A 24,751-nucleotide genomic window follows, 5' to 3' on the forward strand; every position below is an offset into this window, starting at 1 on the left:
TATTTTGGGAGCAAAATCTTTCTGAAATTTCTCAGAATATAATGATCATTCCTATTAGTTGGGATTTCCGCATTTGGTAAATCTCAACGTCGTTACTTAATATTACTGTGCTGTGGACGGTTGTCCCGCAGATCCAGGTGGGTTGTAAGAGGAAGTGTGGGACGGGACTTCTGTGGCCGTTCAGCTGGCCAAGTCCTGGCCTCGGCCTGTGGCTGCCACCTTTGAAGCTGGCAGTGCAGGTGTGCCTTCGGCTGCACCAGCGTCCCACCTGGTCCAGGGGAGCCGGCGTGGGTGCAGGGATCTCGGTGGGTGGAAACGAACGTGGGGTTCTAATCAGCTGATGGTGGTCATCGGAAACAGCCCGCCGATGGTCGTCAGCTTTGTCCTTTTCCTGCCCTGTTTTCCTTCCATCCTGTGGTGCCTGAGCACAAGATTTAACTCAGACGTGGCGATTTTCTTCTTAAATCGGCCACTGATGAGCAGGGCCTGTCTTAGGCCTGGGTCTGGGTTAAGGCTGCGCTGCAGGATGGACGCGGTGCGATCACCACGGTGCTAACCACCCCTTGCCGTCTTGCCCCTAGATCAGCAACCGCGTACTCTACGTGCTGTTCACACATGTACAAGAGCTCTTTGGAAACGTGGTCCTAAAGCAAGTGACGAGACCTCTGCGGTGGTCTAACATGGCCACAATGCCCACGCTGCCAGAGACCCAGGCGGGCATCAAGGAGGAGATCCGGAGACAGGTGTGCGCCCTCACGCTGCGCTCCACCTGCCTGTGCGCGGCCCGGGCGTGGCGGAGGTGGGAGGGCTCTGCTCCTGCACTTCCTGGGTGTGGCCGCCTGGGCTTGTTCTGTGCAGGAAGCAGGCCTCTCCAGCCGCTGTGGAGTCCACCGGAGTGTCATGGTGGAGAGCTTTGGTCCTTGCTTCTCAGGAGTCACCAGTTTCAGGCAACAGCCAAACCTCCGTAGGCCTTGGTGTTCTCTTGATTTTATTTTAATATTTTTTATTAGTTGTTGATGAACCTTTATTTATATTTATGTGGTGTTGAGAATTGAACCCAGGGCCTCACACATGCCAGGCAAGTGCTCCACCACTGAGCCACAACCCAGCCTGGTGTTCTCATTTTTAAATGCATTCCTTTATGGGGTCGATGTCAGGAGTTCCTAGTGAGATGACGTGTGAAGTCTCAGCCCAGGACAATTGCAGACTCTAGAAATGTCTGTCATTGGAGGGAGTTGCTGATATTGCCGTATTTTACAGATAAGAACCCTGGAATTTAGGGAAGTTAATAATTTTTGTTGCATGACTGCTAGGCTGTACAACCAGAGTAAGACCAAATCCTGGGCTTTCACTATGCTACTTGATGTAAGAAACTGCTCTGGGTATGTAGTTGAGAAAGAAATTCAAGATTTTTAAAGAAATCTACATACATTTGATGATTTATGCATTTGCTTATTGTGCACGCACATTACCACATCCTTGCCTCTCTTGCCTCGTCTCTTCTGGGTCCTGTTCCTCCCTAGCTGGTGTGCGGGAAGGGTGGGCAGGGGTGCGGGTTCACTGTCATTTCACTCCATCACTGGATGGAGAAATAGCTGATTCTGCATCTTTACAAATTACACATTGTTTTTATTTAATAAGACATGGCATACTATTAGGTATGTACTGTTGTTTTCTAGGAGTTTCTTCTGAATTGTTTACATCGAGATCTGCAGGGTGGGATAAAGGATTTATTTAAAGAAGAAAGATTATGGGAAGTACAAAGAATTTTGACAGCCCTCAAAAGAAAACTGAGAGAAGCTAAAAGACAGGTGAGTTGATTTATCATTTTGGCATATCATGTTTATAAAGAAGTGGACAGAGCCTCTGGGTGGCAGGCAGGATGGTGGCCCGTCCCAGGCGTGCTGGACAGTGGAGACCCTAGGATGAGCCGGCTCTGCAGAGCACTGTGGCCAGGGTCTCTGGAAGGTCCGGGGCTTTGGCTCTGGCCCCGCTGATCTCACCCGTACTGTTCAGCTGGACTATGAGCTTTCCAGCGGCACCCGAGCAAGAAACCCCCATTTCTGACCATCTTAGGACCCTCCCGAGACCCAGCGCAGGTCTGGAGAACACTCGCCATGCTCGCCGACCTGGAGAGCGGGAGGGGCACCCTGTGGCCGTGTTGAAGGACGGGGCGCTGCTCTGCGGCCGTCTCTACCGCTGGTGCCCAGCAGCACCCCGGGCCTGGTTCTCCTGAGCTCTTCCCTCGGGTATCAGCCTGGAATTGGGCGCTGGAGCCTGGCCGCAGGAGCAGGTGCCAGTCCTGTGGCCTTGACCTTCAGCCTTTGAACAGAGAGCCCCTGGCCTAGGGCGGGACTAATGGAGACTGGGTTTTTGTTTCTCTTGCTTCTACGTCTTTCTTGGATAAAAGAATCATGGTATCACAACCAGAACCAGCACCAAAAGGAAGGGTTGCCTTCTCTCCACAGTTTCCTTTTCTTGCTCTTTGGTGCTGGGAGGGAAGGCAGGTCCTGTGGGGTGGCCTCCCCATTTCTCTCGAGGCCTGCTCGCTCATGCACAGAAAGCTGGAGCTTCCACCATGCCGATGTCAACTTGAGGACTGGACGACTTGAAGACAGGAACTGAATAAAAAAAAAAAAAAAAAAAAAAATACAAAAAAAAGAAAAAAAAGAAAAAAAAAAAAAAAAAGACAGGAACTGGGCACAGTGGGGCATTCCCAGTGGCTCAGGAGGAGCACAAGTTCAAAGCCAGCCTCAGCAACTTAGGGAGGCCCTGTCTCAAAATAAAAAATAAAAAGGGCCAGGATGTGGCTCGGTGGTTAAGCACCCCTGGGTTCAGTCCCTGGTACCAGGAGTAAGTAAGTAAATACGTGAGGAAGGGAGGGAGTCCATCCTACTAACAGACGAAGAGTAAGTAAGTAAATACGTGAGGAAGGGAGGGAGTCCATACTATTAACAGACGAAAAGGAAGACCCCTGTGTTAGTCGGCAGTTTCCTACAAGGTAAACGTGGTCACTCATCACGGGACCCAGCGGTTCTGCTCCTGGCTGTTCATCCAAAAGGAAGCCCGTGTTCTGGCGGCTGCGCGCAGGGTGGCCTCCACCGCTCTAGTTCCAATGGCTGAAAACTAGGAGAGCCTCAGGCCTTTCAGGCAGTCAGCGCAGACTGGAGCGCATTCCTGCCGTGAGGGGTTGCTCATCTGCCATCAAAATGGGAATCTCGAGGCCGTGTAGTGAAGAAGGCAGGTGAAGCTGACAGGGTGGCACACACCTGGATGCTGAGGGCTGAGGCAGGAGGATCGCAAGTTCAAGGCCAACCTCAGCAAATTAGTGAGATTTGTCTCAAAAATTGAAGAGGGCTGGGGTGAAGTCCAGTGGTAGCACCCCTGGGTCCTATCCCCAGTATCCAAAAAAAAGCCAGATAAGAGTGACGTGACAGGGTTCGTTTACGTGAGACTCAAGAAGCAAACCCGTAGGTGTGGGAGGCAGGCTGGTGTGGCAGGAAGCAGCAGATGGTGGAGCAGCGCCCGGGGCCCTGGGATGGTGGACGGCCACAGCATGATGGCAGTGATCGTGGTCGCCACAGCTAATTAAATCACACTTAAAATCGACACTGACCGCCCTGCAGAGCACCTTGGAAGATGGTTTCTGTGCCGTGTTCCAGGCCAGTTTGCAGCTGCCTGTCCAGCTGCATGGGTCACCTGCTACAGTGATGCCTTCCAAGTCTAGTCCAGGACATGGGGGAAACTTGTAGCTTGGAGGTGGTGTGGCTTCGTCAGATGGTCACGTGTAGACCCATCAGTGCTTCCACTTGTCTTGCTCCACAGGAGTGTGAAACCAAGATTGCACAAGAGATAGCCTCAAAAGAGGACATTTCCAAAGAAGAAACGAATGAAAACGAAGAAGTCATAAATATTCTCCTCGCCCAGGTAAGCTAAACTCTCTCCATTTTGCAGGTCTCTTAATTGTCATTTTTAAATCATAATATGAGAAACTCAACTATAGACTCTGTTAACCCTAATCACAAAAGGATTTTGAGGGACCGTGCCCGTGGCTTGGCAGTGTCTTTGTGTGTATGTGCTCAAGTCTTTGGCTGTGGGAAGGAAGCAGCCTCGCAGGGCACTTCTCACGAGGTGCTTCCTAAGTGCTCTCCGTAATTCCATGTAGTTCACACGTAAGTCTGAGTTGGTATCTCCCTTGATTTACAGACGAGTGGCATTTGTTCCTGTTAATGAGCTCAGACTTGAGTAGCTTAGAACATGTTCCCTAATGTCTAAGAATCTGGGATCCGTGAAGTGTGAGGGTTAGACTTCAATAGTGACTGTTGCTGACAGCGGTTAGGATTTCCGACCTCCTGCCGTGCGGGTGAGATCAGCTCCTTCATCAGTTCTGTGAATCTCTGCTGAGTGCCTGCTGCGTCCCAGGTACAGCAGAGCGAGCTCTTCCAGAAATCTCCAGAGACCAGCTAGGAAGGAATGGCATTCTAGGTTCCGGCACGCTGTCTGACCCTCCAGGAACTGAGCTGTGGTCCCCCGTCCCTTCCGTCACTTGTCTGGCCCGGTGGGCACACAGCTGCGCCCGGAGTGAAGTGCCGGGCTGCTCTCCCCGTGTGCGGAGCGCCCGGTGCACGGGGCGGCGGGCCCCTGCTGCAGGCCTGCGTCCGCTCCTGGCTCCATGGGCAGTTTCTGCTGGTCTCCAGGTTGGGATCTCCCTGGGTCTTGGCGGAGTGTGACTCTGTCCACTGTTTCTTTGTGTCTGTGACTCGAGTTTAATAATGGGATTCTGCTGAAGTGGGCTTTGACCATGAGCTCCTGGGGAGAAAGGGACAGTGGCTCTTGGTGCCCTGCTGTCCTCCCTCTGAGCTGCCCTGTGACTGGAAGGCCCCCGGCATGGGCTCTCCCCTCTGGGAAGCCAGGGCGGCTGCCTCTTGAGCCCTGGCCCTGCTGGGTTGAGCCTCCGCTCTGGCCGTGGGGGACACGGGGAGAGGAGCCCTTTCTCTGCCGAGGCCCTGCCGCCAGCTCGGGGGCTGCTCTTCGGCTGCGCGGTTTGTACCTTGTGTTGACCGATGGCTCGGGAATCCAGGGCAGCACGGAGGCCCCGCGGTGACCGCGTCCGGGCGGAGCAGCGCAGGGCCTCATGGTGCTCTTCCCCAGGAGAACGAGATCCTGACTGAGCAGGAGGAGCTCCTGGCCATGGAGCAGTTCCTGCGCCGGCAGATCGCGGCGGAGAAGGAAGAGATCGAGCGCCTCAGAGCCGAGATCGCCGAGATCCAGAGGTGAGGGCTGCGGGGGCCTCCCTGGCGCCGGCCCAGGCCTCCGGTGACGGTGTGCCCCGCACGGCCTCTCGCCGGCTGGGCCCCACCAGGCGCCCTTCTCTCCCGCAGTCGCCAGCAGCACGGCCGCAGCGAGACCGAGGAGTACTCCTCCGAGAGCGAGAGCGAGAGCGAGGACGAGGAGGAGCTGCAGGTCATTCTGGAGGACCTGCAGAGGCAGAACGAGGAGCTGGAGGTGCGTGGCGGGGAGGCCGAGGGCTTGGCCTCAGGATCTTCCTCGGTCACCTGCTCGCAGGACCTCAGGGGCATCGCACCCCAGAGTTTGTGGGGCTGGGTGGCTGGCTGGTGTCCTCGGGCAGGCGTGAAGCGGGGCCAGCCTGGGTGGCGCAGTGTGCCTCGCGGGCCCCGCCCGGCAGCGGTCAGCACACCCGTCTTCCTGAGCAGCTCCAGTCTGGTCTCTGCTCCCAGAGGTGAGCCGGAAGCCAGGCCAGTGGAAGGAGAAGTCCCCTGGGTCTCCCCGCGGGCCAGGGGGTGGCCATTTCCTCCTGGCCTTCAGCCCATAAAGCAGGAGGGGAGACAGGTGCTCAGGACCTGGGGACCAGTGTCAGGGAGAGGCGGTGGACCGAGGGCACAGGGCTTGCTCAGCCTTCCTCGGCAGCTCACTCAGCTGCTGGGGCAAAGCCAAGCCGCACTGCACCAGCGTGGAAGGGGAGCCCGAGGCCGCTCGGCAGCGTGGCAGGACCCTGTCTTGGAACGTGTTGAAATAAAAGAGTGGGGTGCAGTGCAGGGCCGGGCGCCCCTGGTCAGTCCCCAGTGTGGACGGCCAGCTGCAGTGAGAACCACGGAGTCCTCTAGCAGAGCAGTGGCAGAGCGCAGCGGCTGCCAGGCCGGGGAGGGACGCTGGCCGCAGCAGAGGGCGGGCCTCGGGAGGGCCTGGCGCGGGCGCTCCTCTGCTTCCTTCCTGCTTCGCGGCTGGCTGCGGAAGGCTGGAGCGGGAAACAGCGCGTGAAGTCCTTGGGGTGGCGTCACGAGGTGGCTTCCACGTGCCCCTCCAGGGCGGCCCGGGGGCCCCTCCACCCAGGCCTTTCCCCTCGGCGTCCACGGTGGCCGCTGCCTGCCCATTGGTGGCGAGAGGGGAGGAGGCGAGGCATGGCCAGGTGCTGGCAGGGCCTCCTCGCTCCTGCTCGGCCCTCGACCCAGGCCACGCACCCTGTCCCCTGGCTGCAGGAGGCTGGCACACCCGGGGAGAAGGGGCAGGCGGGCGTGGGATCTGGGCCGTCTGGCTTCGGGGCTCCTCCCTCTCGGTGGCTGAGGTCTCTGCTCATCCTCGCCGTCCACTCGGGCGCTGGCCACCTGTGTGGCGGGCACGCTCTGTGGGCGGGTCCTCCCCAGGCGGTCCAGTGAGGTGCCCCGGGCTCTGGCCCGCGCCCTGCGCTGACTGTTCTTTCTGTCGCTCAAGATCAAGAACACCCACCTGAACCAGGCGGTGCACGAGGAGCGCGAGGCCATCATCGAGCTGCGCGTGCAGCTGCGCCTGCTCCAGACGCAGCGGGCCAGGGCCGAGCAGCCGGCACCCGAGGACGAGGAGCCGCGCGACGCACCCGAGGCCAAGCCCTCGCCCGGCCGGGACCGGAGGGAGACGCCCCTGTGAGCGCCGGCCAGGCTCAGGTTCAGGAGGAGAACGTGGGGACGGCCGGGCCCGAGGGGCAGACCCCGTCCAGTCAGCTTGTTTGAAGATTGATTTTCTTTGTTAACTTAAAGTAACTATTTTAACCCTTGAGTGGCTTCTTTTTAAACCAAAAATCGTGTTTCTTTGCTTTTTTATCACAGCAGAATCAGGATCTCATTCGAGGTGGGGAAACCAGGCCAGGTGGTGCCCGCCTGCCGAGCCGCCGCGGGGGGCGCGCCTGGCCTCTTGCTTGTGCCTTCTCACACCTTTTCGGTGCAGATTTTTCAGGGGGAGCCGCCTCATGTTGCCGGCTGGCCAGTGGCTCTCACCGGGGTTCCCTGGCCCACTGCTGCCTCCTGATCCCAGGAGGCCTCTCGGGGTGGCAGACGGAGGCTGGGGCGCCCGCCCGCTCGCAGGCCCCGGCTACTCACTGCCAGCGATCAGCAAAGGCCTTCGCGCTGGGGATGGGGAGGCGGCCCCTGGCCGAGGCATCGCAGATGTTTCTCAAACCAGAAACCTTCGGGGCGACCCTCCAGTAAGCAGCCACGTGGGTCGCTTGCTGGGGCCGGGTGTGCACGCCTGCTGAAGAAGCTCGGCCTCAGACCTGCAGGACTCCAGCTGCAGGTCAGCGGGAGGAGGGCCGCTGCTCCCGCTGGCTGACGGCCCAGCCTCTTCTGCTTCTGCCCATCAGATCGGGCGCTGCGAGGCTCGGGGGCCAGGCTCTTGCGGCAGATGCGCGGCACCGAGAGGCCGGCCTGGTGGCTCTGCAGACAGACCCCACACACCACCGCGAGGCCCTGGCCTCCTCCCGGTTAGTATTTATTTCCAGCACCTGTTTGATGCGGTTTTTTATCCTCTACCTATTGCACTGTTGTGACTTGTCGGCCATTATTTGATTTTTGTACGAAAAAAAGCTTTGTTATAGAAATCAGCATACTATTTTTTTAAATCTGGAGAGAAGATATTATGGTGACTGAAAATATGGTCAGGTGTCAAATATAAATGTATAAACGCCTTCTTGCTGTTCTGTCCGACATATTACGTTCATTTTGTATTTGCTGGCAACACCGAAGGTTTCTTTTGTTTGTGTGAACTCTAATTTCTATAAAGGTATCATGGATTTTTAAAATTAATGTTTCATTACAACTGTCTCAGCGTTGGTTAACTAATTTTTGCCAGGACTATTATTGATTGAGCAAATAAATTCAACAGCTGTTTGGGAAGTCGTCTTGTGATTTTGTGCACTCTCTCTCTTTGGAGTGGTTGAGCGTGCCGTGGCTGTGAGGAGTCCAGGGGCCTCCCCAGGACAGGAGTGGCTGCTCTGCTGTGCCTCCTGCCCTCCGTACAGCCAGGAAGGGCCTTCCCCAGCAGGGAGGCTCCCCAGAGTGGCCCGAGGGGGTCCCAGGCCTGATTCTGTGCACTCCGCCACCTCACTTCAGGCTGGGCACAGAATGCCCACGTGTGAGTTTCAGATCAACACCCACCCCGCGCGACCGAGCCTGGGCTGGCTCCTCGTTCCCACGGGTAGCTAGCTTTCCCCTCATCTGCTGCCAGCCCAGCGTGCCCAGGGGTGGTCGCCACGGAGGGTGCGTTTGGAAGGTGAGGCCACTGTTAGGATGTGTCTTGGTCCGCTTTCTCACTGACAGTACCTGAACGAGCGATTTAGAGGAGGAAACATTCATCTTGGCTCACGCTTCAGAGGTTCAGTCCGTGGTCGGCCGACACCGTACCTCTGGACCTAGGTGGTAACAGAACGTCGTGGTGGAGGAAGGCCGCTCGGCACACGTCAGCAGCAGGCAGAGAGCGCTCTGCTCTCCAGGGCAAAACCAGCCTGCCAGAGGGCGCGCCTGTCCTCCAGCCATGACTTACCTACGCAGAGTCACCACCTGGTCAGTCCACGTCAGTGAACTAAGCCTCTGACTGGGTCACAGCTCGTGATCTGATTTGCCTCTGAAACTTCTTTTGGGGGGCATCTCGTATCTAAACCATAACATTTCTCCTTGGCCCCCAAAAGCTCATGCCAGTCTCCCAGTGCAAAACCTGTGTACTTCATTTCCAGGAGCTTCCCTGTTCCTTAACAGTCTCGGCATTACCCCAGATTTTTAGTCCAAAACCTCCTCAGACTCAAACTCTCAGGTATAAAAATCAAGAACAAGTCACATGTATCTAGTATTTAATGGCACAGAGTAAACATTTCTGTTCCAAAAGGGAAAAATCAGGACATGGGAATGGTGGGACGGGACCAAGGCAAGACTGAAGTGCAACCGGCCAACGAGCCTGTCGCTCCGCATCCAGCCAGCACCTGGCACACGGCATCCTGGTGGTCTCTTCTGCTGACCCCCACGGCTCCAGCTTCCGTCCACGTTGATGTGCTGCCCTTTCAGCAACCGCTCAGGGGTGCTCTGACCTGCTGCCCTGGGCTGGCCTCCAGGCCCTCCCTGGGGACGCCTCAGGACCCTGTACCTCCAGCAGCCTGCTTTCTTGCAGAACCAGCATCGCGCCATTGCTGCTCAGCTCTGCTGCCGTCTTGAGCAGCAGCCAAGCCTCCTGGGACTCCAGCTGCAGCAACCTCTGAGCACCTGGGTGGCTAAGCATTGTCAGTTTCCTAGGCCCCTCTGTGGTATCGGAGTGCCCACTGGTATTTTTGCAAAGGACTTTTGAATTTTACACCGTTGCAGCTGAGATGAGCGTGGTCTTGTCAACGTCTGAGATGCCCTCAAACCATGTTTCCTATTTTTTCTGAGTAAGGTACTTAGCCTCTCTGTAGTGGCTGTGATCTCACAACCGTGACAACTACACCTTCTTTAGCCCCATTTTTACTTGTACTTTTCTGGCCAAATTGCAAGTTTTTCCAAATGTTTCTGCTCCTGATTCTCACAGTAAACATGGTTAAAACGCACCAGCCAAATCCATGCCACCCCCTAAATGCTATGCTACCTTGAAATTTCCTCTGCCAGCCCATTGCTTTTTTATTTTTTAATTTTTTATTTTCTTAAATACCAGGGATTGAATCCAAGGGATTCAACCACTGAACCACATCCCCATCCATTTTTTATTTTTTTAATTTAGAGACAGGGTCTTTTATTTAGAGATTGGGCCTGGCTTTGAATTTGTGATCCTCCTACCTCAGCCTCCTGAGCCACTGAGATGACAGGCATTTGCTACCATGTCTGGCAGCCCATCTCTTTCAAATTCAACCTCACAGAAAGTTTGCCTCACAGGCAAAATGTAGACAACTTCTTTGCCAGAATATAACATGAATGGCCTCAAGTCTAGTTTCCAGTAGAGTTGTCCTCCTCTGAAACCTCACGAGCCCAGCCTTAACTGTCCACAGTCCTACTGGCATTCTGGTCTTAGCTCCCACCAGAATTGCCCATTAAGCTCTGCTTATGACATTCCAAGATGGGATGTAGTGCCTGTGTGATATTTTTTTCATCGCAACTATTTCTATGCTACAGAATGCATTTTTTTTCTTTTTTTTAAAAAATATTTTTAGATGTAGATGGATATAATACCTTTATTTTTTTGTGGTGCTGAGGATCGAACCCAGTGCCTCACGTGTACTAGGCAAACGCTCTGAGCCACAATCCCAGCCCCCATTTCTTTTTATGTAACACTCTATTGAATCAGCACAACATACGATAAATACTAGAATACCTTAAAAACAAACGCACATTTTGAGCCTAGCCAGGCTGACCATGCAGCAGACGGAGCGGGCTTTCTGAAACGCTCCCTCATGCTATCCATGTTCCTGGCTGTGACGCAAGGACTTGGTGCTCATTACTGCCATCCAGGCTACAGGTGGAAGGACCCGAATCACGCAGAAAGCAAGACCTTCAAAACAAGACCACGTACTTGTAGATAGGTGGACGCTGTCCCTGCATGTACAGTGAGAAACTTCTCTGCTAGGACTGAGGAGACCCGTAGGTGCCCAGGGAGGACAGCAGGAGCCCTGGGCTCCACGCACAGACTCCTTTGGTGGGGCACAAAGCCAGAACTGCTGTGACGTTCCTGCCCTCCCCACCAGGCCTGCAACTTGAAGGATTCTGCCTCTTTGTTTTTGGACTTTGCTGTTACGTTAGCATGACGCAAAAAGGCTCCCAGCGCAGCAAGAGCGGGAGGAGGACCAAGTGTCTCCAGTGAGCTCGTGTGCTTCCCGCCAGCTCACGTCTGCCGTCGTGTCCTCTGGCGTCTGAACTTGCCACCTCAGCAGGCTTCAGGCATCCGTCCCTCCTTGTTCCCACAGTGACTGGTTTGGGTGGCTAGGCCGGCACTTGGTGACTTAGATGGCAGTGAGCTCGTGTCCTGCAGGCCCGGGCTGGACAGGAAACCCGCGTCCTTCCTTCATGACCTTCCGTGAGCTACTTAACCTCGTGGGACTTCAGTTTTCTCACTAGCATTATATTCAGTTATCCCCACAGGACAGAGTCTTCCTGTCACGGTAGTGACACTTCACGGCACAGCCGAGTCAGAGAAGACGCGGGTTCAGCCGCACCCAGCTGCCTGCCCACCCTTTTCCGAGAGACGGAGACGGAGGCTGCCGGCGTGAAGGCAGCCTGCCGTGGGCCATGGGCTTCCGTGCCGTCACCACTGGCCAGAGGGGCTGTGGTCAGAGTGGGGGAGACGGACAGGGCCGCCTCTTTGGAAGGTCGCCTTTCTGGACCAGCTCACCCGAACCCGCCTCACCTGGGCGCGGGGCTCTGGGCTTGGCCCTGCTGTCCTGCACTGCCCAACTCTGGGTTGAGCTGTCACAGGATGCCACAGCTGCGCATTTCAGCCCAGCAGGGATGGCCTCTCGTACACGTGTCCCCAGGTGACTGAACCGGCCTTGGTTGGCCAGCTCTGACCACCCTGCCACCTCGACTGGTAAAGGGCTGGCAGCCCCTTAGGATCATGGGGATCCCAGTGACAGAGGGGGCAGCTGAGAAGAGCACCCAGGACCAACTGCGGGACAGAGCGCGGGAGGACTAGAGGGCGGGAGAGAGTGGAGGCCACAGGCCTTCGCCTCCCACTGGAAGCCCCAGTGTGAATGGCCCAACTGAGCTGAGCTGAGTGCTGCCATGGGGCAGGTGAGCAGCGGCACGCTAGGCACCCGGGACTGGCACCAGGGGCCTCCACACAGTGCCGGTAAGTCAGCAGAACGTCCTCATCCTGAGGCCTGAGGGTTGGGGCCTCGTCTGAGCAGGACCCCTGGTGACCCACGCATGGGGACATGTAGGACACGCTCCCCAATCACCAACTCCTCCAGCCTTCGAAAGCCAAAGTCCACCACCCAGGAGAGCCGCGGCTGCCCGGCTGCTGGCTTCCTGGGCCCTCTCCTTGTTCCCTCCCCACCACACCTTCATTCCCAGGTGCCAGTCTGGCCTTGGCTGGGCTTGCCACACAGCTGGCATCTGCTGGGGACAAGTCTGACTCCAGGGTCTCTGAGGAGAACTGCCCGATCTCCTCATGCACACGTGAAAATGCCTGGCAGCCAATTAGAACAGCGACTGGCACCACCGGCCTGAGACAGTCACGTGGCAAAGAGCTGATGATAGCCGGGCGTGGAGGGCCACAGCTGTGGTCCCGTGATTCAGGCCGAGGCAGGAGGATCTCAAGTTCAAGGCCAGCCTCAGCGACTCAGTGAGACCTTGAGCAGTCAGCAGGAGCCTTGCTGACCGTGCGTGCAGCCCTGTACTACGTGGGGGCGTCTGCCCCGGCGTCCCTGGTCACAGTCTGGCCAGTGTAAAGGGGACTTCATCAACCAAGGAGAGCAGGCGTCACACCGGGGCCCAGAGAGGAGGAAGCGCCCCAAGGCAGCCCCTCCAGAGGTAGGCACGCTGACAGTGGGTAGCACACTGGCACGCCGGCCTGCTGACGTGGAGCCAGAGGGTCCTAGAAGGACCCATGTGGTCTGGACCACAGACATCTCAGGACTTCAGGACAAAGGTCCTGTGCCCCTCAAGCAGTCCGGCAGGTAGTCTGGCTTCCCGGGAGCCAGCAAGGGTCACAGGAAGTGAACACACCTCTCCCCCAGACAAGGGGCTGCCAGGGAAGGCCGGGGTGGGAAAGTGACAGACAGGGCTGTCCTCTCCATTCCCAGCCTCACAGACGCCCTGAGGTGGCCTGGTAGTCTCAGGTCAGCCATGCTGCATTGAATTCCTGTCACGTGTTCATTGCCACTTTGTATCACTCACATGCTGTTTTGTTGGTGTCATCGCTCTTTGGGGTACTGGGGGTTGAGCCGAGGGGCACTCGGCCACCGAGCCCTAGTTTGTATTTTATTTAGAGACAGGGTCTCACTGAGTTGCTTGGGGCCTCGCCAAGTTGCTGAGGCTGGCTTTGAACTCCGATCCTCCTGCCTCAGCCTCCCGAGCCACTGGGGTGACAGGCTGTTTTTGGGTTTTGGCCCTGGGAGAACCTGGGAGCTTTACCTCTGAGCTGCCCAGACTAGCCTAGAATGCGCCCGAGCGGCTGTCATGACTGGCATGGTCCCTGTGCCCAGCACTAACAGGTCACCATCCTACTCCCTCTGTCACCAAGCAGAAGTCTGAGTACCAGCTGGTTTGCCGTTTTGTCTCTGCTTCCTGGATGAAGATTTCAAAAGCTGCTGAACACACTTCCCCTCTGCTGGGTTCCACGCTGCTTAGAGGCCCGGGTTCTCCCTCAGCAGATCCTGTGAGCCGAGTGCAGGTGGACAGGACCCAGCACCCTGCCGTGCAGGCCACTGACTGGAGAAAGGGCGGGCCGCACCACAACTGTGAGCGGTCGGCAGAGGTGACAGGCCACCTTCTGGGGCAGCCTGGGATGCGTCAGCCACAGCTGCCTCTCTGCACTCACCCACGTGGGCCCTGAGGCCCCAGGGCTTGGGAGCACCGGGGACACCGAGAGTGCGCTTCCTCCCGGCGGGGCACTAGGCCACAGCGCCAGCGCGGGAGAACTGGCCTGCGCACAGGCCCGAGCACACACTGCGTAACCAACGCAGCTCTTCACGCAGGGCACCCACGGTTCACAGACCCAAACTCCGAGGGCAGAAGCTGCTACCATGAGAACTTTAGGCTAAAGGAAGTCAGGAGGCCACTGCACTTCAGCCAGGCCTTTGCTGACCGCCCCCGCACTCGGCTGCAGGTCCTGAGCTGCCGCTCTCTCAGGGCTCCAGACAAACCCCGGGAGCACCCGTTCTCCTTCATCCTTGGGGCTGCAGAGGGAAGCTCCAGGGGGCCCGGCTATCTGCCAGGAAAAACCCGAGCAGAGAACACAGGCAGAGTCCAAAGAGACCACTGAACTATTTAAAAGACAGATATTTTAATCTAGTTTCCCCATTTTATACTAAATCATTAATACAGGTCACAAATTGCATTTATCTGTAGACATCTAGAAAACAGCCCAGTGTCAATACCTGTGCGCGTAGGTCTTATGAATAGACTTTATTTGGACACGAGCGCCTGTGCCGAGACAGTCCAACAGCATGATTCGCCTGCAGCGCGCCCGAGGGAGGTGCAGGGTGCACGCACGGGGGTCCCGCGGAGCCGACCATGATCAAGTGAAAGCGCCCGGCAGGCGCCGCGCGTGCTGACTCCCTCGGGTCATGACCAGCATGAGCAGCTCAGGACAGATTCGCCCATCCTGTGAACGTGCACAGCGGTGCGCTGACCCACGAGCCCGCCGATCCACTGTGGTGCCGGCGTCCAGCCCGCGAGGACCGCCAACGAGCCCCCCGCAGACTCGGGCTCGTCCTGAAGGTCTTCCGCCTGGGTGCTCGTCGCCTCTGGCTCCCAGGGTCTCAGCGACCGGTGAGGAAGCAGCGCAGCTCTGCGGGAACCCGTCCCTGCCACAGGGAAAACGCTCTGCTGATTCAAGTTTCGTCAGTCAGGAAGACGGAAGGAGTTAAGGCGTCGGTGACAATCACAATCCTCTGAGAAGTCACTTCCCTCAAGTCGAGATAGTAGTGTCTACTGGACTCGCTCTTGACTCGCCCTGCCTCAGGTGCGGCGACCGGCACCTGGGTGGAGTCTGCAAGGGGAGGGTCTGCCCCGCCCAGGGCGCGGCCTCAGGGAGGCAGGAGGACACGGGCCTCTAGTAGGTCGAGGAGGCTGTGCTCATGGCGTCTTGGGAGATTTTGGTACTGGCAGGGTGGATGCTGGCGAAGTACTTGACGTCACTGTCCTGGTCCATCTGCAGGGCCATGATGGTCTGCTCCACCGCTTCCTGATAGCAGCTGGCAGAGGCCAAGAAATACTCTGCAAATGACACATGGACATCATTAGTCGCCATCAGAGAAGGAGGAAGAAGCTCCATTACCACAAGGACTCGCCTGCAGGTATCAGCACAGGCTGGGCCGCGTCAGGACCACCACTCAACCCTGTCGGGAAAATGTCCTGCAATCAGCGCAGCGGGAGACTGAGGCTGTTCTCCCGAGACGGAACCTGGTTCAGAGCAGCCGAGGAGGGCCAGGCAGGAGTGAAGGGAGGGGCGGGCGGGCGGGGAGCACAGTGGCGAGCCCCCACACTGGGACCCTCTGTGGCCTGACTGCACAGGCGGCCAACCAGGAGCAAGCAGCTGTGCTCCACCCTGCACGCACCCCGTCACGGACCATTCGTGAAACAGGGTAGGAGGAAAGAGCAGCTAAGAAATACACAAAAACAACATGCTTGTTAGCTATTGATTCACTTAGTAAAAACACTGCCAAACACCTCTAACACACTCACGCACACACACTCTAAAAACCAAGCCATTTTATCCTTTTACATTTTTATGTGTGGGGGGGGTCCTGGGATTGAACCCAGGGGTGTTCTACCACTAAGCTGCATTCCCAACCCTTTCTTAAAATGCTTGACTTTTGAGACAGAGCCCAAGTTGCCACAGCTGGCCTCCAACAATCTGCAATCCTCCTGCCTCAGCCTCTCGAGTTGCTGGGATTACAGGCAGGCACAACTGCGTCCAGCTAGCCATTTTATTTTTACTGTTTCTTAAAAAAACCTACATGACTAGCAAAGAAAAAAGGAAGCCATATTCATCTGTCCTTCCTTGAATTACAACAGCCTCCTCCGTGCTCCACCAGCGCGCAGGGGCTGTCAAGGTGGACGACGCGGAGGAGGGCGGTGCTGGTCGCCCCACGGAGCCCTGGCAGCCCCTGCACCAGCCCGCCCAGCACCCACTCGGATCACCGCCTTCAGCTGTTACGTGACAAGTGCCCAGGATCAAAACAAAGTCCATGGAAAGAGCTGGGTACTAATTCGAAGTCCCGTTCACACCGTGTCCTGCGCCCCGCCACTAGAGCCCTGGCCCTCCACGCCCCTCTGCTCACTCCTGAGCCTCTCCCACCGACCTTTCTCCAGCAGGGTCTGTCTTAACGTCTTCGCAAGCAGCACTCTGACGTTGGGAACCCTGTCATTTGCCAAGGTCAGCAAGTGTGGCATCAGGTGCACAGCGAACTGGTCCATGGGGAGGCAGTCGTCTTCGATGACAGTCTGGTGAGAGGAGCGCGGGGGTCTGAGTGCTGCACCCAGGCGGCAGCCAGAACAGCAAAGGGCAAGATGCCTCAGCTGGCAGCCCCCACGGCCAGCGCAGCACCTGTGTGCCTGCCACCCGGGGACCTGCGCCCGGCGCACGAGGCAAGGACTGGCTGGAGAGCATGAGCCACACAGGGCTCCCACCCTGAGCAGCGCAGGCCCCAGCAGCCAGTGCGGGCTCCTCCAGCAGCAGTGAGCGGGGGCGTGCGAAGGGCGGAGCAGGCGGGCTAGGCGCCAGGGGCACCCCCGCCGACGGCACGCTGGGCGCTCCTCACCTGGCAGACGAAGACAAAGGCTTGCCGGCCAGACCACTTGGGGCACCTGCCGAAGTTCTCCACCAGCTCGTTGATGAGGTCTACCCCAAAGGTCGGGGGCGTCGCCATGTGCAGCTTCTTCACCATCTCGCTGACCTGCGGGACACGGACAGTGAGGGCCAGCCTGCATCCTGGGACCTTGGTGAGCAGAGTGCTGTCCAAGGAGCTCGAGCTTAGACCCACCAGCTTGTAGGAGATCCAGCGAACGGAGGAGACCTTGTCTGCACACAGATTCAGAGCAATGGGACGCAGGTAGTCGTAAACGTCCCTGGGACTGTACAGCTCCAGCAGCAGAATCAGCTGTCTACAAAGAGGAAGGACACAGGCCAGTGAGACCCACCAAAGCCCGAAAACACGAAGACAGACAAGCAGGCCGCGCGTCCCAGCGCCCTGGGACCAGCAGGCCTCCCAGTGCCCACAGCGAGCCGAGCGCAGAGCTGTGGTGCTGAGCCTCCGTCCTACTGCTTGCTCCTGAAGGTCCACCCTGGCGACAGTGCCGAGGTGGTGGCTGCTCTGGGAGTGGCGCCTGGGTAGGTAACCAGGCCGTGGTGTGCGGAGCTCATCAGTGGGGCCCACTGTCCCACGGGAACAGGCCAGGTCTGTTCCCAAGAGGGTGGGCTGTTCTAAGAGGCGCCTGGTTCCTCCCGTGTCTCAGTTCCTTGCTCACCAATGGCAGCTCCTCCCCTTTTTGCTTTTGTACCACGTGGTCATGTGATCAGGTGGCAGCACCACAGCATTTATACTTAGCAGCCACCAGAATCATGAGCCAAAGAAACCTTTCTCCTTTACACTAGCCAGCATCCAGTATTTTGTGACAGTTACTCAAGACAGACGAAGGCACATGTGGACAGAGAGAGAGCAAAGCCCTTCCCAGTGTTCAAGTGGCACCTTTAGAATGTGCTGAGAAACTCCATGCGCTCGGTAAGAAAGTTCCAGCAGAACAGGGAGCCCACTGTGCCCCTGTCGAGACCCTAACAGCTTCTGGGAGGTCCCCTAGAAAGTGCCCTGTGTGAGGGAACCCCAGGGCTTCCAGGACATCAACTGCATGACTTCCAAGGGGGACGGGACACACCGACGGTCCCGCCTAGTGAAGCGTGGAAGGAAGAGGGGCCTGCTGCCACGTAAGGAGACGAAATCACCTGCAACGGCTTCCGGGGACGGGTGCAGGCTGGCCCCGCGGCTGGCAGCAGGGTGCCGGACACATGGGTGCTTGCACACTTGCCAACTGTCCTCCACGTCCTCACCCCTGGTTCAGGAGGAGGTCCTCCTCAGCAGGCAGAAAGTGCCAGCTATCAGCAAGCCTGGGTGCTCCAGGGCCTTTCCCACATGGAGCGAAAGCCTCAGGCCTGATGCAGCCCACAGGGACAGGCACCCACGGGCGCAGGAAGCCGTCTAGAGCAAAGGCCGCCATGCACATCAAACCAATGTCCCTGCTGCAGGGGAGAAACCCCAGCTTCCGCGGGGCCATGGACACCCAAACATGCAGGGCCTCCAAAGACAGAGGGTGGAACGTTAGCAAGAGAAGAAGGCCCGACACCCCAGCAAGGGTGACGGGGACGGCAGTGAGACCAGAGGCCACAGTGAGTTCACACCCTCCTGGACCTGCACCCAAGAAACGTCCAAGGAGCCGTCAAGAGACTGGGCCCCGCTCCACGTAACCAAGAGAGGCAGAAAAGAGGAAGTGAAGTCAACAGGCGCCTCCAGAACAGCCCGGCAAACCCCCAGACTTACTCAGCTAGCTCCGCCCGGAAGCGCCAGTTCCTGCTGTTGTCGGTCACCAGGAACTCCTGCAGCTGGTACAGATACTCTCTCCTCTTGTCAATATGAAGAAGCTGAGCAGAAAATACAAGTTTCACTTATTGGGACAAGCCACAGACACCCCCTGCACTGCAGAGTGGCCCATGAGTGAGCTGGCTGCTTGGCTATTCTGAAGACACGCGGGGCCTGCACCACGTAGTTTAAGAGTGGGTGCTAAACTCAGTCTCCATAGGGACTCCATGACCTTCCAGAGGCACTGTCTGCTGGGGAAGTCTCGGCAGTCGCAGGCCTATACTACCCTTCCGCTCCTCTCGGGCACCCTGGAGGGGCTGCATCTGCGCGCACCGAGTCCGGTGGATGCCACTCTCGTGGCATGGAAGGCGCTTAATGCAAACTTGAGTGAAAACGTCGAAAGGAAAATGCACCCAGCAAGCTCTCCACCGGCGCTCACAGGGCTCTCGTCCAGGGGGACAGGCAGGCCCGAGTGTGCGTGGCCCAGGACCAGCGGCTCCAGCACTCTGGCCACGCGTCTCCAAGAGCAACCTGGGGAACGGGCAGCCACAGGAAGTGCTGCCGTCGCCATGAGGATGCTTTCTGACACCAGTCTGCCATGCTGCAGGACAGAGCACTCGGGAGAGCAAAAGAAATGTGAGGGGAAGAAAGGAGAGGAAGTGGGCCAGCAGGAAGCTGCCGGGCAGGCCAGCTCAGGCCCCGAGGCCATCGGAGGTCGCAGGGCCATGTGCGGCCACGCGCCACTCCACACAACCTTTTACGCCTATGGGTATTAAGACGATGTGCTTCAATTTAAAAAACATGAACTCAGTGATTCAAAACAATGACTTCCCGGCCCCCGGCTCCTGGAGGCCGGGCAGGTCACTCGGGAGTGGAGGGCAAGATGAGGGTCCTGAGGCTCCAGCACCCACCTCCGAGTCACAGTGACAGGTGCAGAGTCCACGCCCATGCTCAAGAACGCTTTGAAAATGAGGGAGGGAGAAGGGAGAGCACATCCTGTCTAGGGAAAGACTCCAGAAGCACCTCCTCAATGATTTCTTGCTGATCCCCAGGTAGAAGGCCAGTTCACAATGCAGAAATCAAGCCAACGCCGAGACCAAGGGACCAGACTCGAGAGCAGCAAGGCAAGAGCCGAGACCACGTCACCCCAAGGCACTGCATATGGAAAATACCGACAACTCACACAGCTAGACGGGGTAGAGTATGCCGGCCAAAGTCGCAGCTCAACGGGTCAAGCTGAGCAGCAACACGTGGACAAAGTCAAACCCAGCAGTAAGGTGCAGAGCAAGGGGCCTGGACTCACAAAACGCCAGCGTCACGTGACTAGGCACAGTGGCGCACGCCTGTCATCCCAGTAGCTGGGGACACTGAGGCAGGAGGGTTCCAAGTTCTAGACTCAGCAACCTAGTGAATCCCTAAGCAACTTAGCAAGACCCTGTCTCAAAATATAAATGAATAAAAAGGGCTGGTTTTGTGGTTAAGTGGTTAAGTGCCCCTAGTATCCCCCAAAATAAAACAAAACAAAACAAAACAGAGTCAGGAAAACTGTTCTAGATTAAAGAAGAGATAAAACATTTAAATTCAACATGTGCTTTCTGACTGGACTTTGAATTAAGGGGATAGAAAGCTGTAAGGACGTTTTTGAAACAAAAAAAATTTCAGTCTGATCTATATGAAACAGTGTAACAAAGTCAGTGTTTTTCAAAAGCAGGATTAGAATTTCTTCTGTAATTAAGTTACTTTTCTAATTCAAATTTAAGAACTCTTTTAAGGTGGAGGGCTGGATGTCCCTCGTGGTAGAGTGGTTGGCCCTGGCTCAGTCCCCAGTACAGCCAGTCCAGGTGACAGTCTGTGAACCCAGGCCCCGCTCGGGAGAGTGGCCGTGTCGAGTGGCACTCCCCGAAATGCCACCGGAATAAGCCACAGCTCCTGAGGGGAAAAAGCTTTAACAGGTACCTTACTCCATGATGCTAAAAAAGAAAAGGGTACAAATGCTTGTGACCATGACCTGATGCCATTAAAAAATGAACGTGAGCATAAAATAATGACATTAGCAAAATTTATCGGAATGGGGCTTTTTTTTCCTTAAGTCACATGTTACCACCAACTCACGGTTGTTATTTCCTTACAAAAGAACACGTAGAAACCTTGCTAATCACCAAACACAAAACATACAACAAAATTTGAAGTTTATAGTGAGATTTCATTATGTTTTATGCAAAAAATTTAAAAGTTACCTTTAGAAAATCATGCAAGTGCTTAAGGACACCTATCCTGACTTCATCAAGGTCTTTTAAAAATCCATTAAAAATTGGAACCAGATCCGCAGCTGTCAACTGATCTCCAAGAATGCCCGCCAGCTCGTGGATGGAGAACGCTAAGGTCCTTCGGACCTTCCACTGTGGAAACAAAAGCTGTGTCAGTGAGCGCGACCCCCAACACTAAACAAGGGCAAACGTGTAACACTAGAAACGATGGACACCCAGTTTTAAATGTTTGTTATGTGTTAATTTGAGAATTAAAAAAAAGAAAAAATCTCTGCACAATGCTCTCTGTTTCCCTTTCACTTAGGAAGAAAACGATGCTTGGGAATCACCATCGAGCCAGCTTTGCCGATCTCTGAACATCAGGTCCCGGATTTCCTGATGTCCACAGGTGTTCAAAGCTACATGGCACCATCCCACCTGACTCTTCCTTCAGAAGAGTTTCCAATCTTGGATAAAAACCAAATGGAACTTGTTCTATGGAACTGACAATTCAAATACAAGAACAGAAAACCTTGTGTACAGTCCTTGGAAAAGAACTCCTAAACAGAGACGTCTTCTTTGCTAGGAAACTAAGTTAAAAACACCCGTTTCCTCCATGCTGCCTTGTTTAAGAACTGACACTGTCACTTAAGACTTTACCTACAGCAGCACTTCCACTGACAGCTTCCCAGCCCCTGTGCACCCCCACGCTCAAGTTCACACACGACGGATGGAGGCGGAGACGTCTGATGGGGAGAGGGAACAGGCGGGCACAGAACAGTCGGCCCAGGTGAGTTCTGAGGAATCAAGACTGAAAACTCCAACACAGAGGACCAAGCACCCCACAATAAGGGGGCCTCTGGGGTCCACTAGGATGAAATACTACAATACAAGGAGCCAAACCCCGGGATCCCCATGCAAAAGCTCTCTATATGCCTTTTACACTCACCCATATAAAATTCACCAAAACAGAAATTGTTTAGGTCTTACAAACCCAAACATGGGCCTTCCATATGCACAGTTCATGAATCCTTTCTCTGCCTCACCCACCTGCATGTCTGAAGCCAGAGTCTCATACGTCTCCCGCAGGCAGTGCCAATTCTGCCGGCCGAGTGTCAGGGCCACTCCTGGGAGGCTGTATGCACAGTGCTTAGCAATCTCAGTGTCAACGGTCTGTGCACGAGAGGGGTCCGTCATGGATAGATACTGATCTAGCAAAGCCTGAGGTACAACATCCTAATGAAGAAGAGGACAGTGATACATTCTGAGCATTTAGATGTACTTTCAGCAGGTTAGACATAAATTAGGCAAAATTGCTTTCAAATATATCAATTTTTTTTTTTTGGCAGCAGGGTGGGTACCAGGGACTGAACTGAGGGCACTCGACCACTGAGCCACATCCCCAGTCCTATTTTGTATCTTATTTAGAGACGGGATCTCAATGAGTTGCTCAGCGCCTCACTTTTGCTGAGGCTGGCTTTGAACCTGCCATCCTCCTGCCTCAGCCTCCCGAGCCACTGGGATTACAGGCGTGCACCACCATGCCCAGCTAAATATACGGATTTTAATGTCCAATGTTAGGCTATCTAGTTATTGAAGCGATATAAGAAACACATGCTAAGGAAAACGTGTGTGTATACAAAGCAAAATAAATTAAGATCTTAAACACTAAATAACTGAAAGGCCAACCAGAATGAACTACTACACTTAAAAGCTGTGTTACAAACGAGGCCACGCCTTGGTAGCATGGGTGATCCTGCTAGTCCTGAAAGGTGAAGAGGGGCACATGTGTGTGTTTAGGGACCTGCAAAGGTACATCATGGACCCTGGCGGGAACTGATCTGGGGAAGGTGTGCCTGGGACCTGCTCCCTGCCGGGGTCCCGCCAGCAGGGACGCCCTGGACTTAGCCGTGGACACCGGGCGGCCAGCAGAGAGGGGGCTTACTTGCACTTTGGCCCTTCTCTCCTCCTCGGGGCTGAAGCCACTGCTGGTGCTCACGTCCGAGTCGTCGTGGGCGTAGTGAGGAGCGGAGTCCACGCTCTGTCAGGAAGAAGACGTGCTTAGCGAGCATTCTCCTCCACGTTGTCCTCACTTAACCGTCTTACTAGGCTACCTACCTTTTGAGGCCACCAACGAGCCAGGGACACACACCAATGCCTCAGCTTTGCACACACTTGTGAACACCCTAAGGCCCCGGGCTGGGTGCACCGCAGTGCAGAGCGCTGGCCCGGCACGCACGCGGCCCGGGCTTGATCCCGGCACCACACAAACGCACAAGCCCACCCCAAGGGCCTCATAAGAATTTCCTCTGCTTTAGTCAAGCTGGCTGAAGAGCTGCTGAATTCGTCAAAGTTTATTCCAGGGAAATGAAGTGATTAAAAAGTAAATCTGAAAGTGATTTTGCAATGAACCGAATCCCTTGAATAGCTCCTTTAAAAAACAGTGCTGTGAGGCTTCCTTCAGTCAGCTGTCTGAGGCCACTGGGTGCCATAGCATTTGTTCTTGGCTGTTAATATCTAATTCAGAAACACCTACTTTTAGCCACGGAATCCCCCCCACACGAAGCACACCAATAAAAAACCTAAAACGCAGCTACATCCTGGCAGTCGAACCCCCACAAGCGGCCAGCACTTCCCTCCAGAGACCGGTGCTCCTCGGAGTCCTCGCCACACCAGACTCCGTCCAACAGACACTAAGACAAACGCACGGAGTGCCCGAACCTGCCATCCCCAAGTGCGGGAGCGCACCCTCCTGAGCTCACCACTCCTGCCACTGGCCCCGGGGCCACTGGCTTCCCAGCGAGCGGCTGGTTCCCTGTCTGCCTCGACACCACCCAGGAGAAGAGACGGAGCAACTGCCGCTGGCTGCTGGGGCTGCGTGGGCTCCCGAGCGCGCGGAGGAGGAGCTGTGACAGTACCCACCCTCACACTCAGGTCCAGACAATGCCACTGGCCCTCCGCACGTGGCCTCAAGTCCCGATCTTCTCAGAACACTGTGTTGCTTGCTGCAGTGAAATGGTCCGACCAGAAACAAAGCACCTCTCCAAAAAGAAAAGGGAAGAGTTAATTATTCTCGACAAAGGGCTTTGTTTCCAGTAAGACTATCTCACTGCAGTGAGCTACATGAGCATCAAGTCTACCAGCGCGGTCGGCAGGACCGGGACTACTTCCCAGACATTCACCATGGCACAGTGTCGCGAGGACAGGATGGGGACAGTCACCTTCACTCTACGCAAAAGGACGTGAAAACCCAGCAGCCCCAGAACGCACTAACTAGAAGTGACTAGCCACAGCATCCCCACCACGGCTGCTGGGGCAAACACCTGGGGTTCGTTACCTCAACGGCATCGCAGATTAAAGGCACAGAATCATCTGGAGTTAGTTTACAATTTGGTAGCTCATTTATACCCAGTTCGTCTGGCAGGTCACTTCTCCTGGCCACGCCGCTGCTCTCCTCATGAGCGTCCAGACAGGAAGCGCGCAGTGCGGCCGACAGCACCTGCACTTGTGCTGTGGGCAGAAGAGGACACAGTCAGGGTGGGCAGGGCTCCGGGAACGCTCCTCCACCGCATGACCCGTTACCAAGAGCGACGCGTTTTCACGCCACATCGAAAAGCTGAAAAAAATTTCTACTAGGGCAAATCATTAGTCCTTCAAGAGAAAAAGTAGAAAACTAATATGCTTCCACGGGATTAAACATGCTTCTCCACTACTGCACATTATTCTGCGTTAGTAGGAGGAGAGGGACGCTAGCTAGGCGCTGGAGGGCCTCCAGCGGCACACAGAGGAGTCAACTGAGTGAGTGAGCTATGCTTTGGTAGTGCGCGAGCCAGGCTGACGAGGCCTACTTACTAAGCCACTTCAGCAGAAGAGCAGTCCCACAAACCCTGCCAACATAAAACAGCGCGAATTACAAAGGCTTCTGCAGCACGTTCCAGGTAACATTTAAACACCTCTCACATCCTATTCCACTTTACTTTGGGATAAGTAG

At 55.8% G+C, this 24,751-nt stretch overlaps 2 protein-coding genes across 8 annotated transcripts in view; one reads left to right on the forward strand and one right to left on the reverse strand.

The window, feature by feature from the left end:
• Positions 1-8,156, forward strand: part of Ralbp1 (ralA binding protein 1) — a 31,851-nt gene extending 23,695 nt beyond the window's left edge. For both annotated transcript variants that reach the window (XM_047526369.1, XM_047526370.1), the window contains exons 5-10: positions 582-743; positions 1,680-1,811; positions 3,826-3,927; positions 5,152-5,273; positions 5,382-5,505; positions 6,730-8,156. In XM_047526369.1, coding sequence (XP_047382325.1) covers positions 582-743; positions 1,680-1,811; positions 3,826-3,927; positions 5,152-5,273; positions 5,382-5,505; positions 6,730-6,921 — 834 coding nt within the window. In that variant the 3' untranslated portion in view covers positions 6,922-8,156. The remainder of the gene's footprint in view (positions 1-581; positions 744-1,679; positions 1,812-3,825; positions 3,928-5,151; positions 5,274-5,381; positions 5,506-6,729) is intronic.
• Positions 8,157-14,191: 6,035 nt separating this feature from the next.
• Ppp4r1 (protein phosphatase 4 regulatory subunit 1) overlaps positions 14,192-24,751 on the reverse strand; it is a 51,797-nt gene continuing 41,237 nt past the window's right edge. For 5 of the 6 annotated variants that reach the window (XM_047527004.1, XM_047527002.1, XM_047527003.1 and 2 more), the window contains 9 exons: positions 24,098-24,270; positions 22,706-22,801; positions 21,811-21,996; positions 20,752-20,913; positions 18,476-18,576; positions 16,928-17,048; positions 16,706-16,840; positions 16,247-16,388; positions 14,192-15,158 (listed from right to left, as the gene is read on the reverse strand). In XM_047527004.1, coding sequence (XP_047382960.1) covers positions 14,995-15,158; positions 16,247-16,388; positions 16,706-16,840; positions 16,928-17,048; positions 18,476-18,576; positions 20,752-20,913; positions 21,811-21,996; positions 22,706-22,801; positions 24,098-24,270 — 1,280 coding nt within the window. In that variant the 3' untranslated portion in view covers positions 14,192-14,994. The remainder of the gene's footprint in view (positions 15,159-16,246; positions 16,389-16,705; positions 16,841-16,927; positions 17,049-18,475; positions 18,577-20,751; positions 20,914-21,810; positions 21,997-22,705; positions 22,802-24,097; positions 24,271-24,751) is intronic. The other variant, XM_047527005.1, reaches the window with a different exon arrangement.

The sequence above is a fragment of the Sciurus carolinensis genome, chromosome 15 (assembly GCF_902686445.1).
Source record: "Sciurus carolinensis chromosome 15, mSciCar1.2, whole genome shotgun sequence".
In the NCBI taxonomy this organism is placed as follows: domain Eukaryota; kingdom Metazoa; phylum Chordata; class Mammalia; order Rodentia; family Sciuridae; genus Sciurus; species Sciurus carolinensis.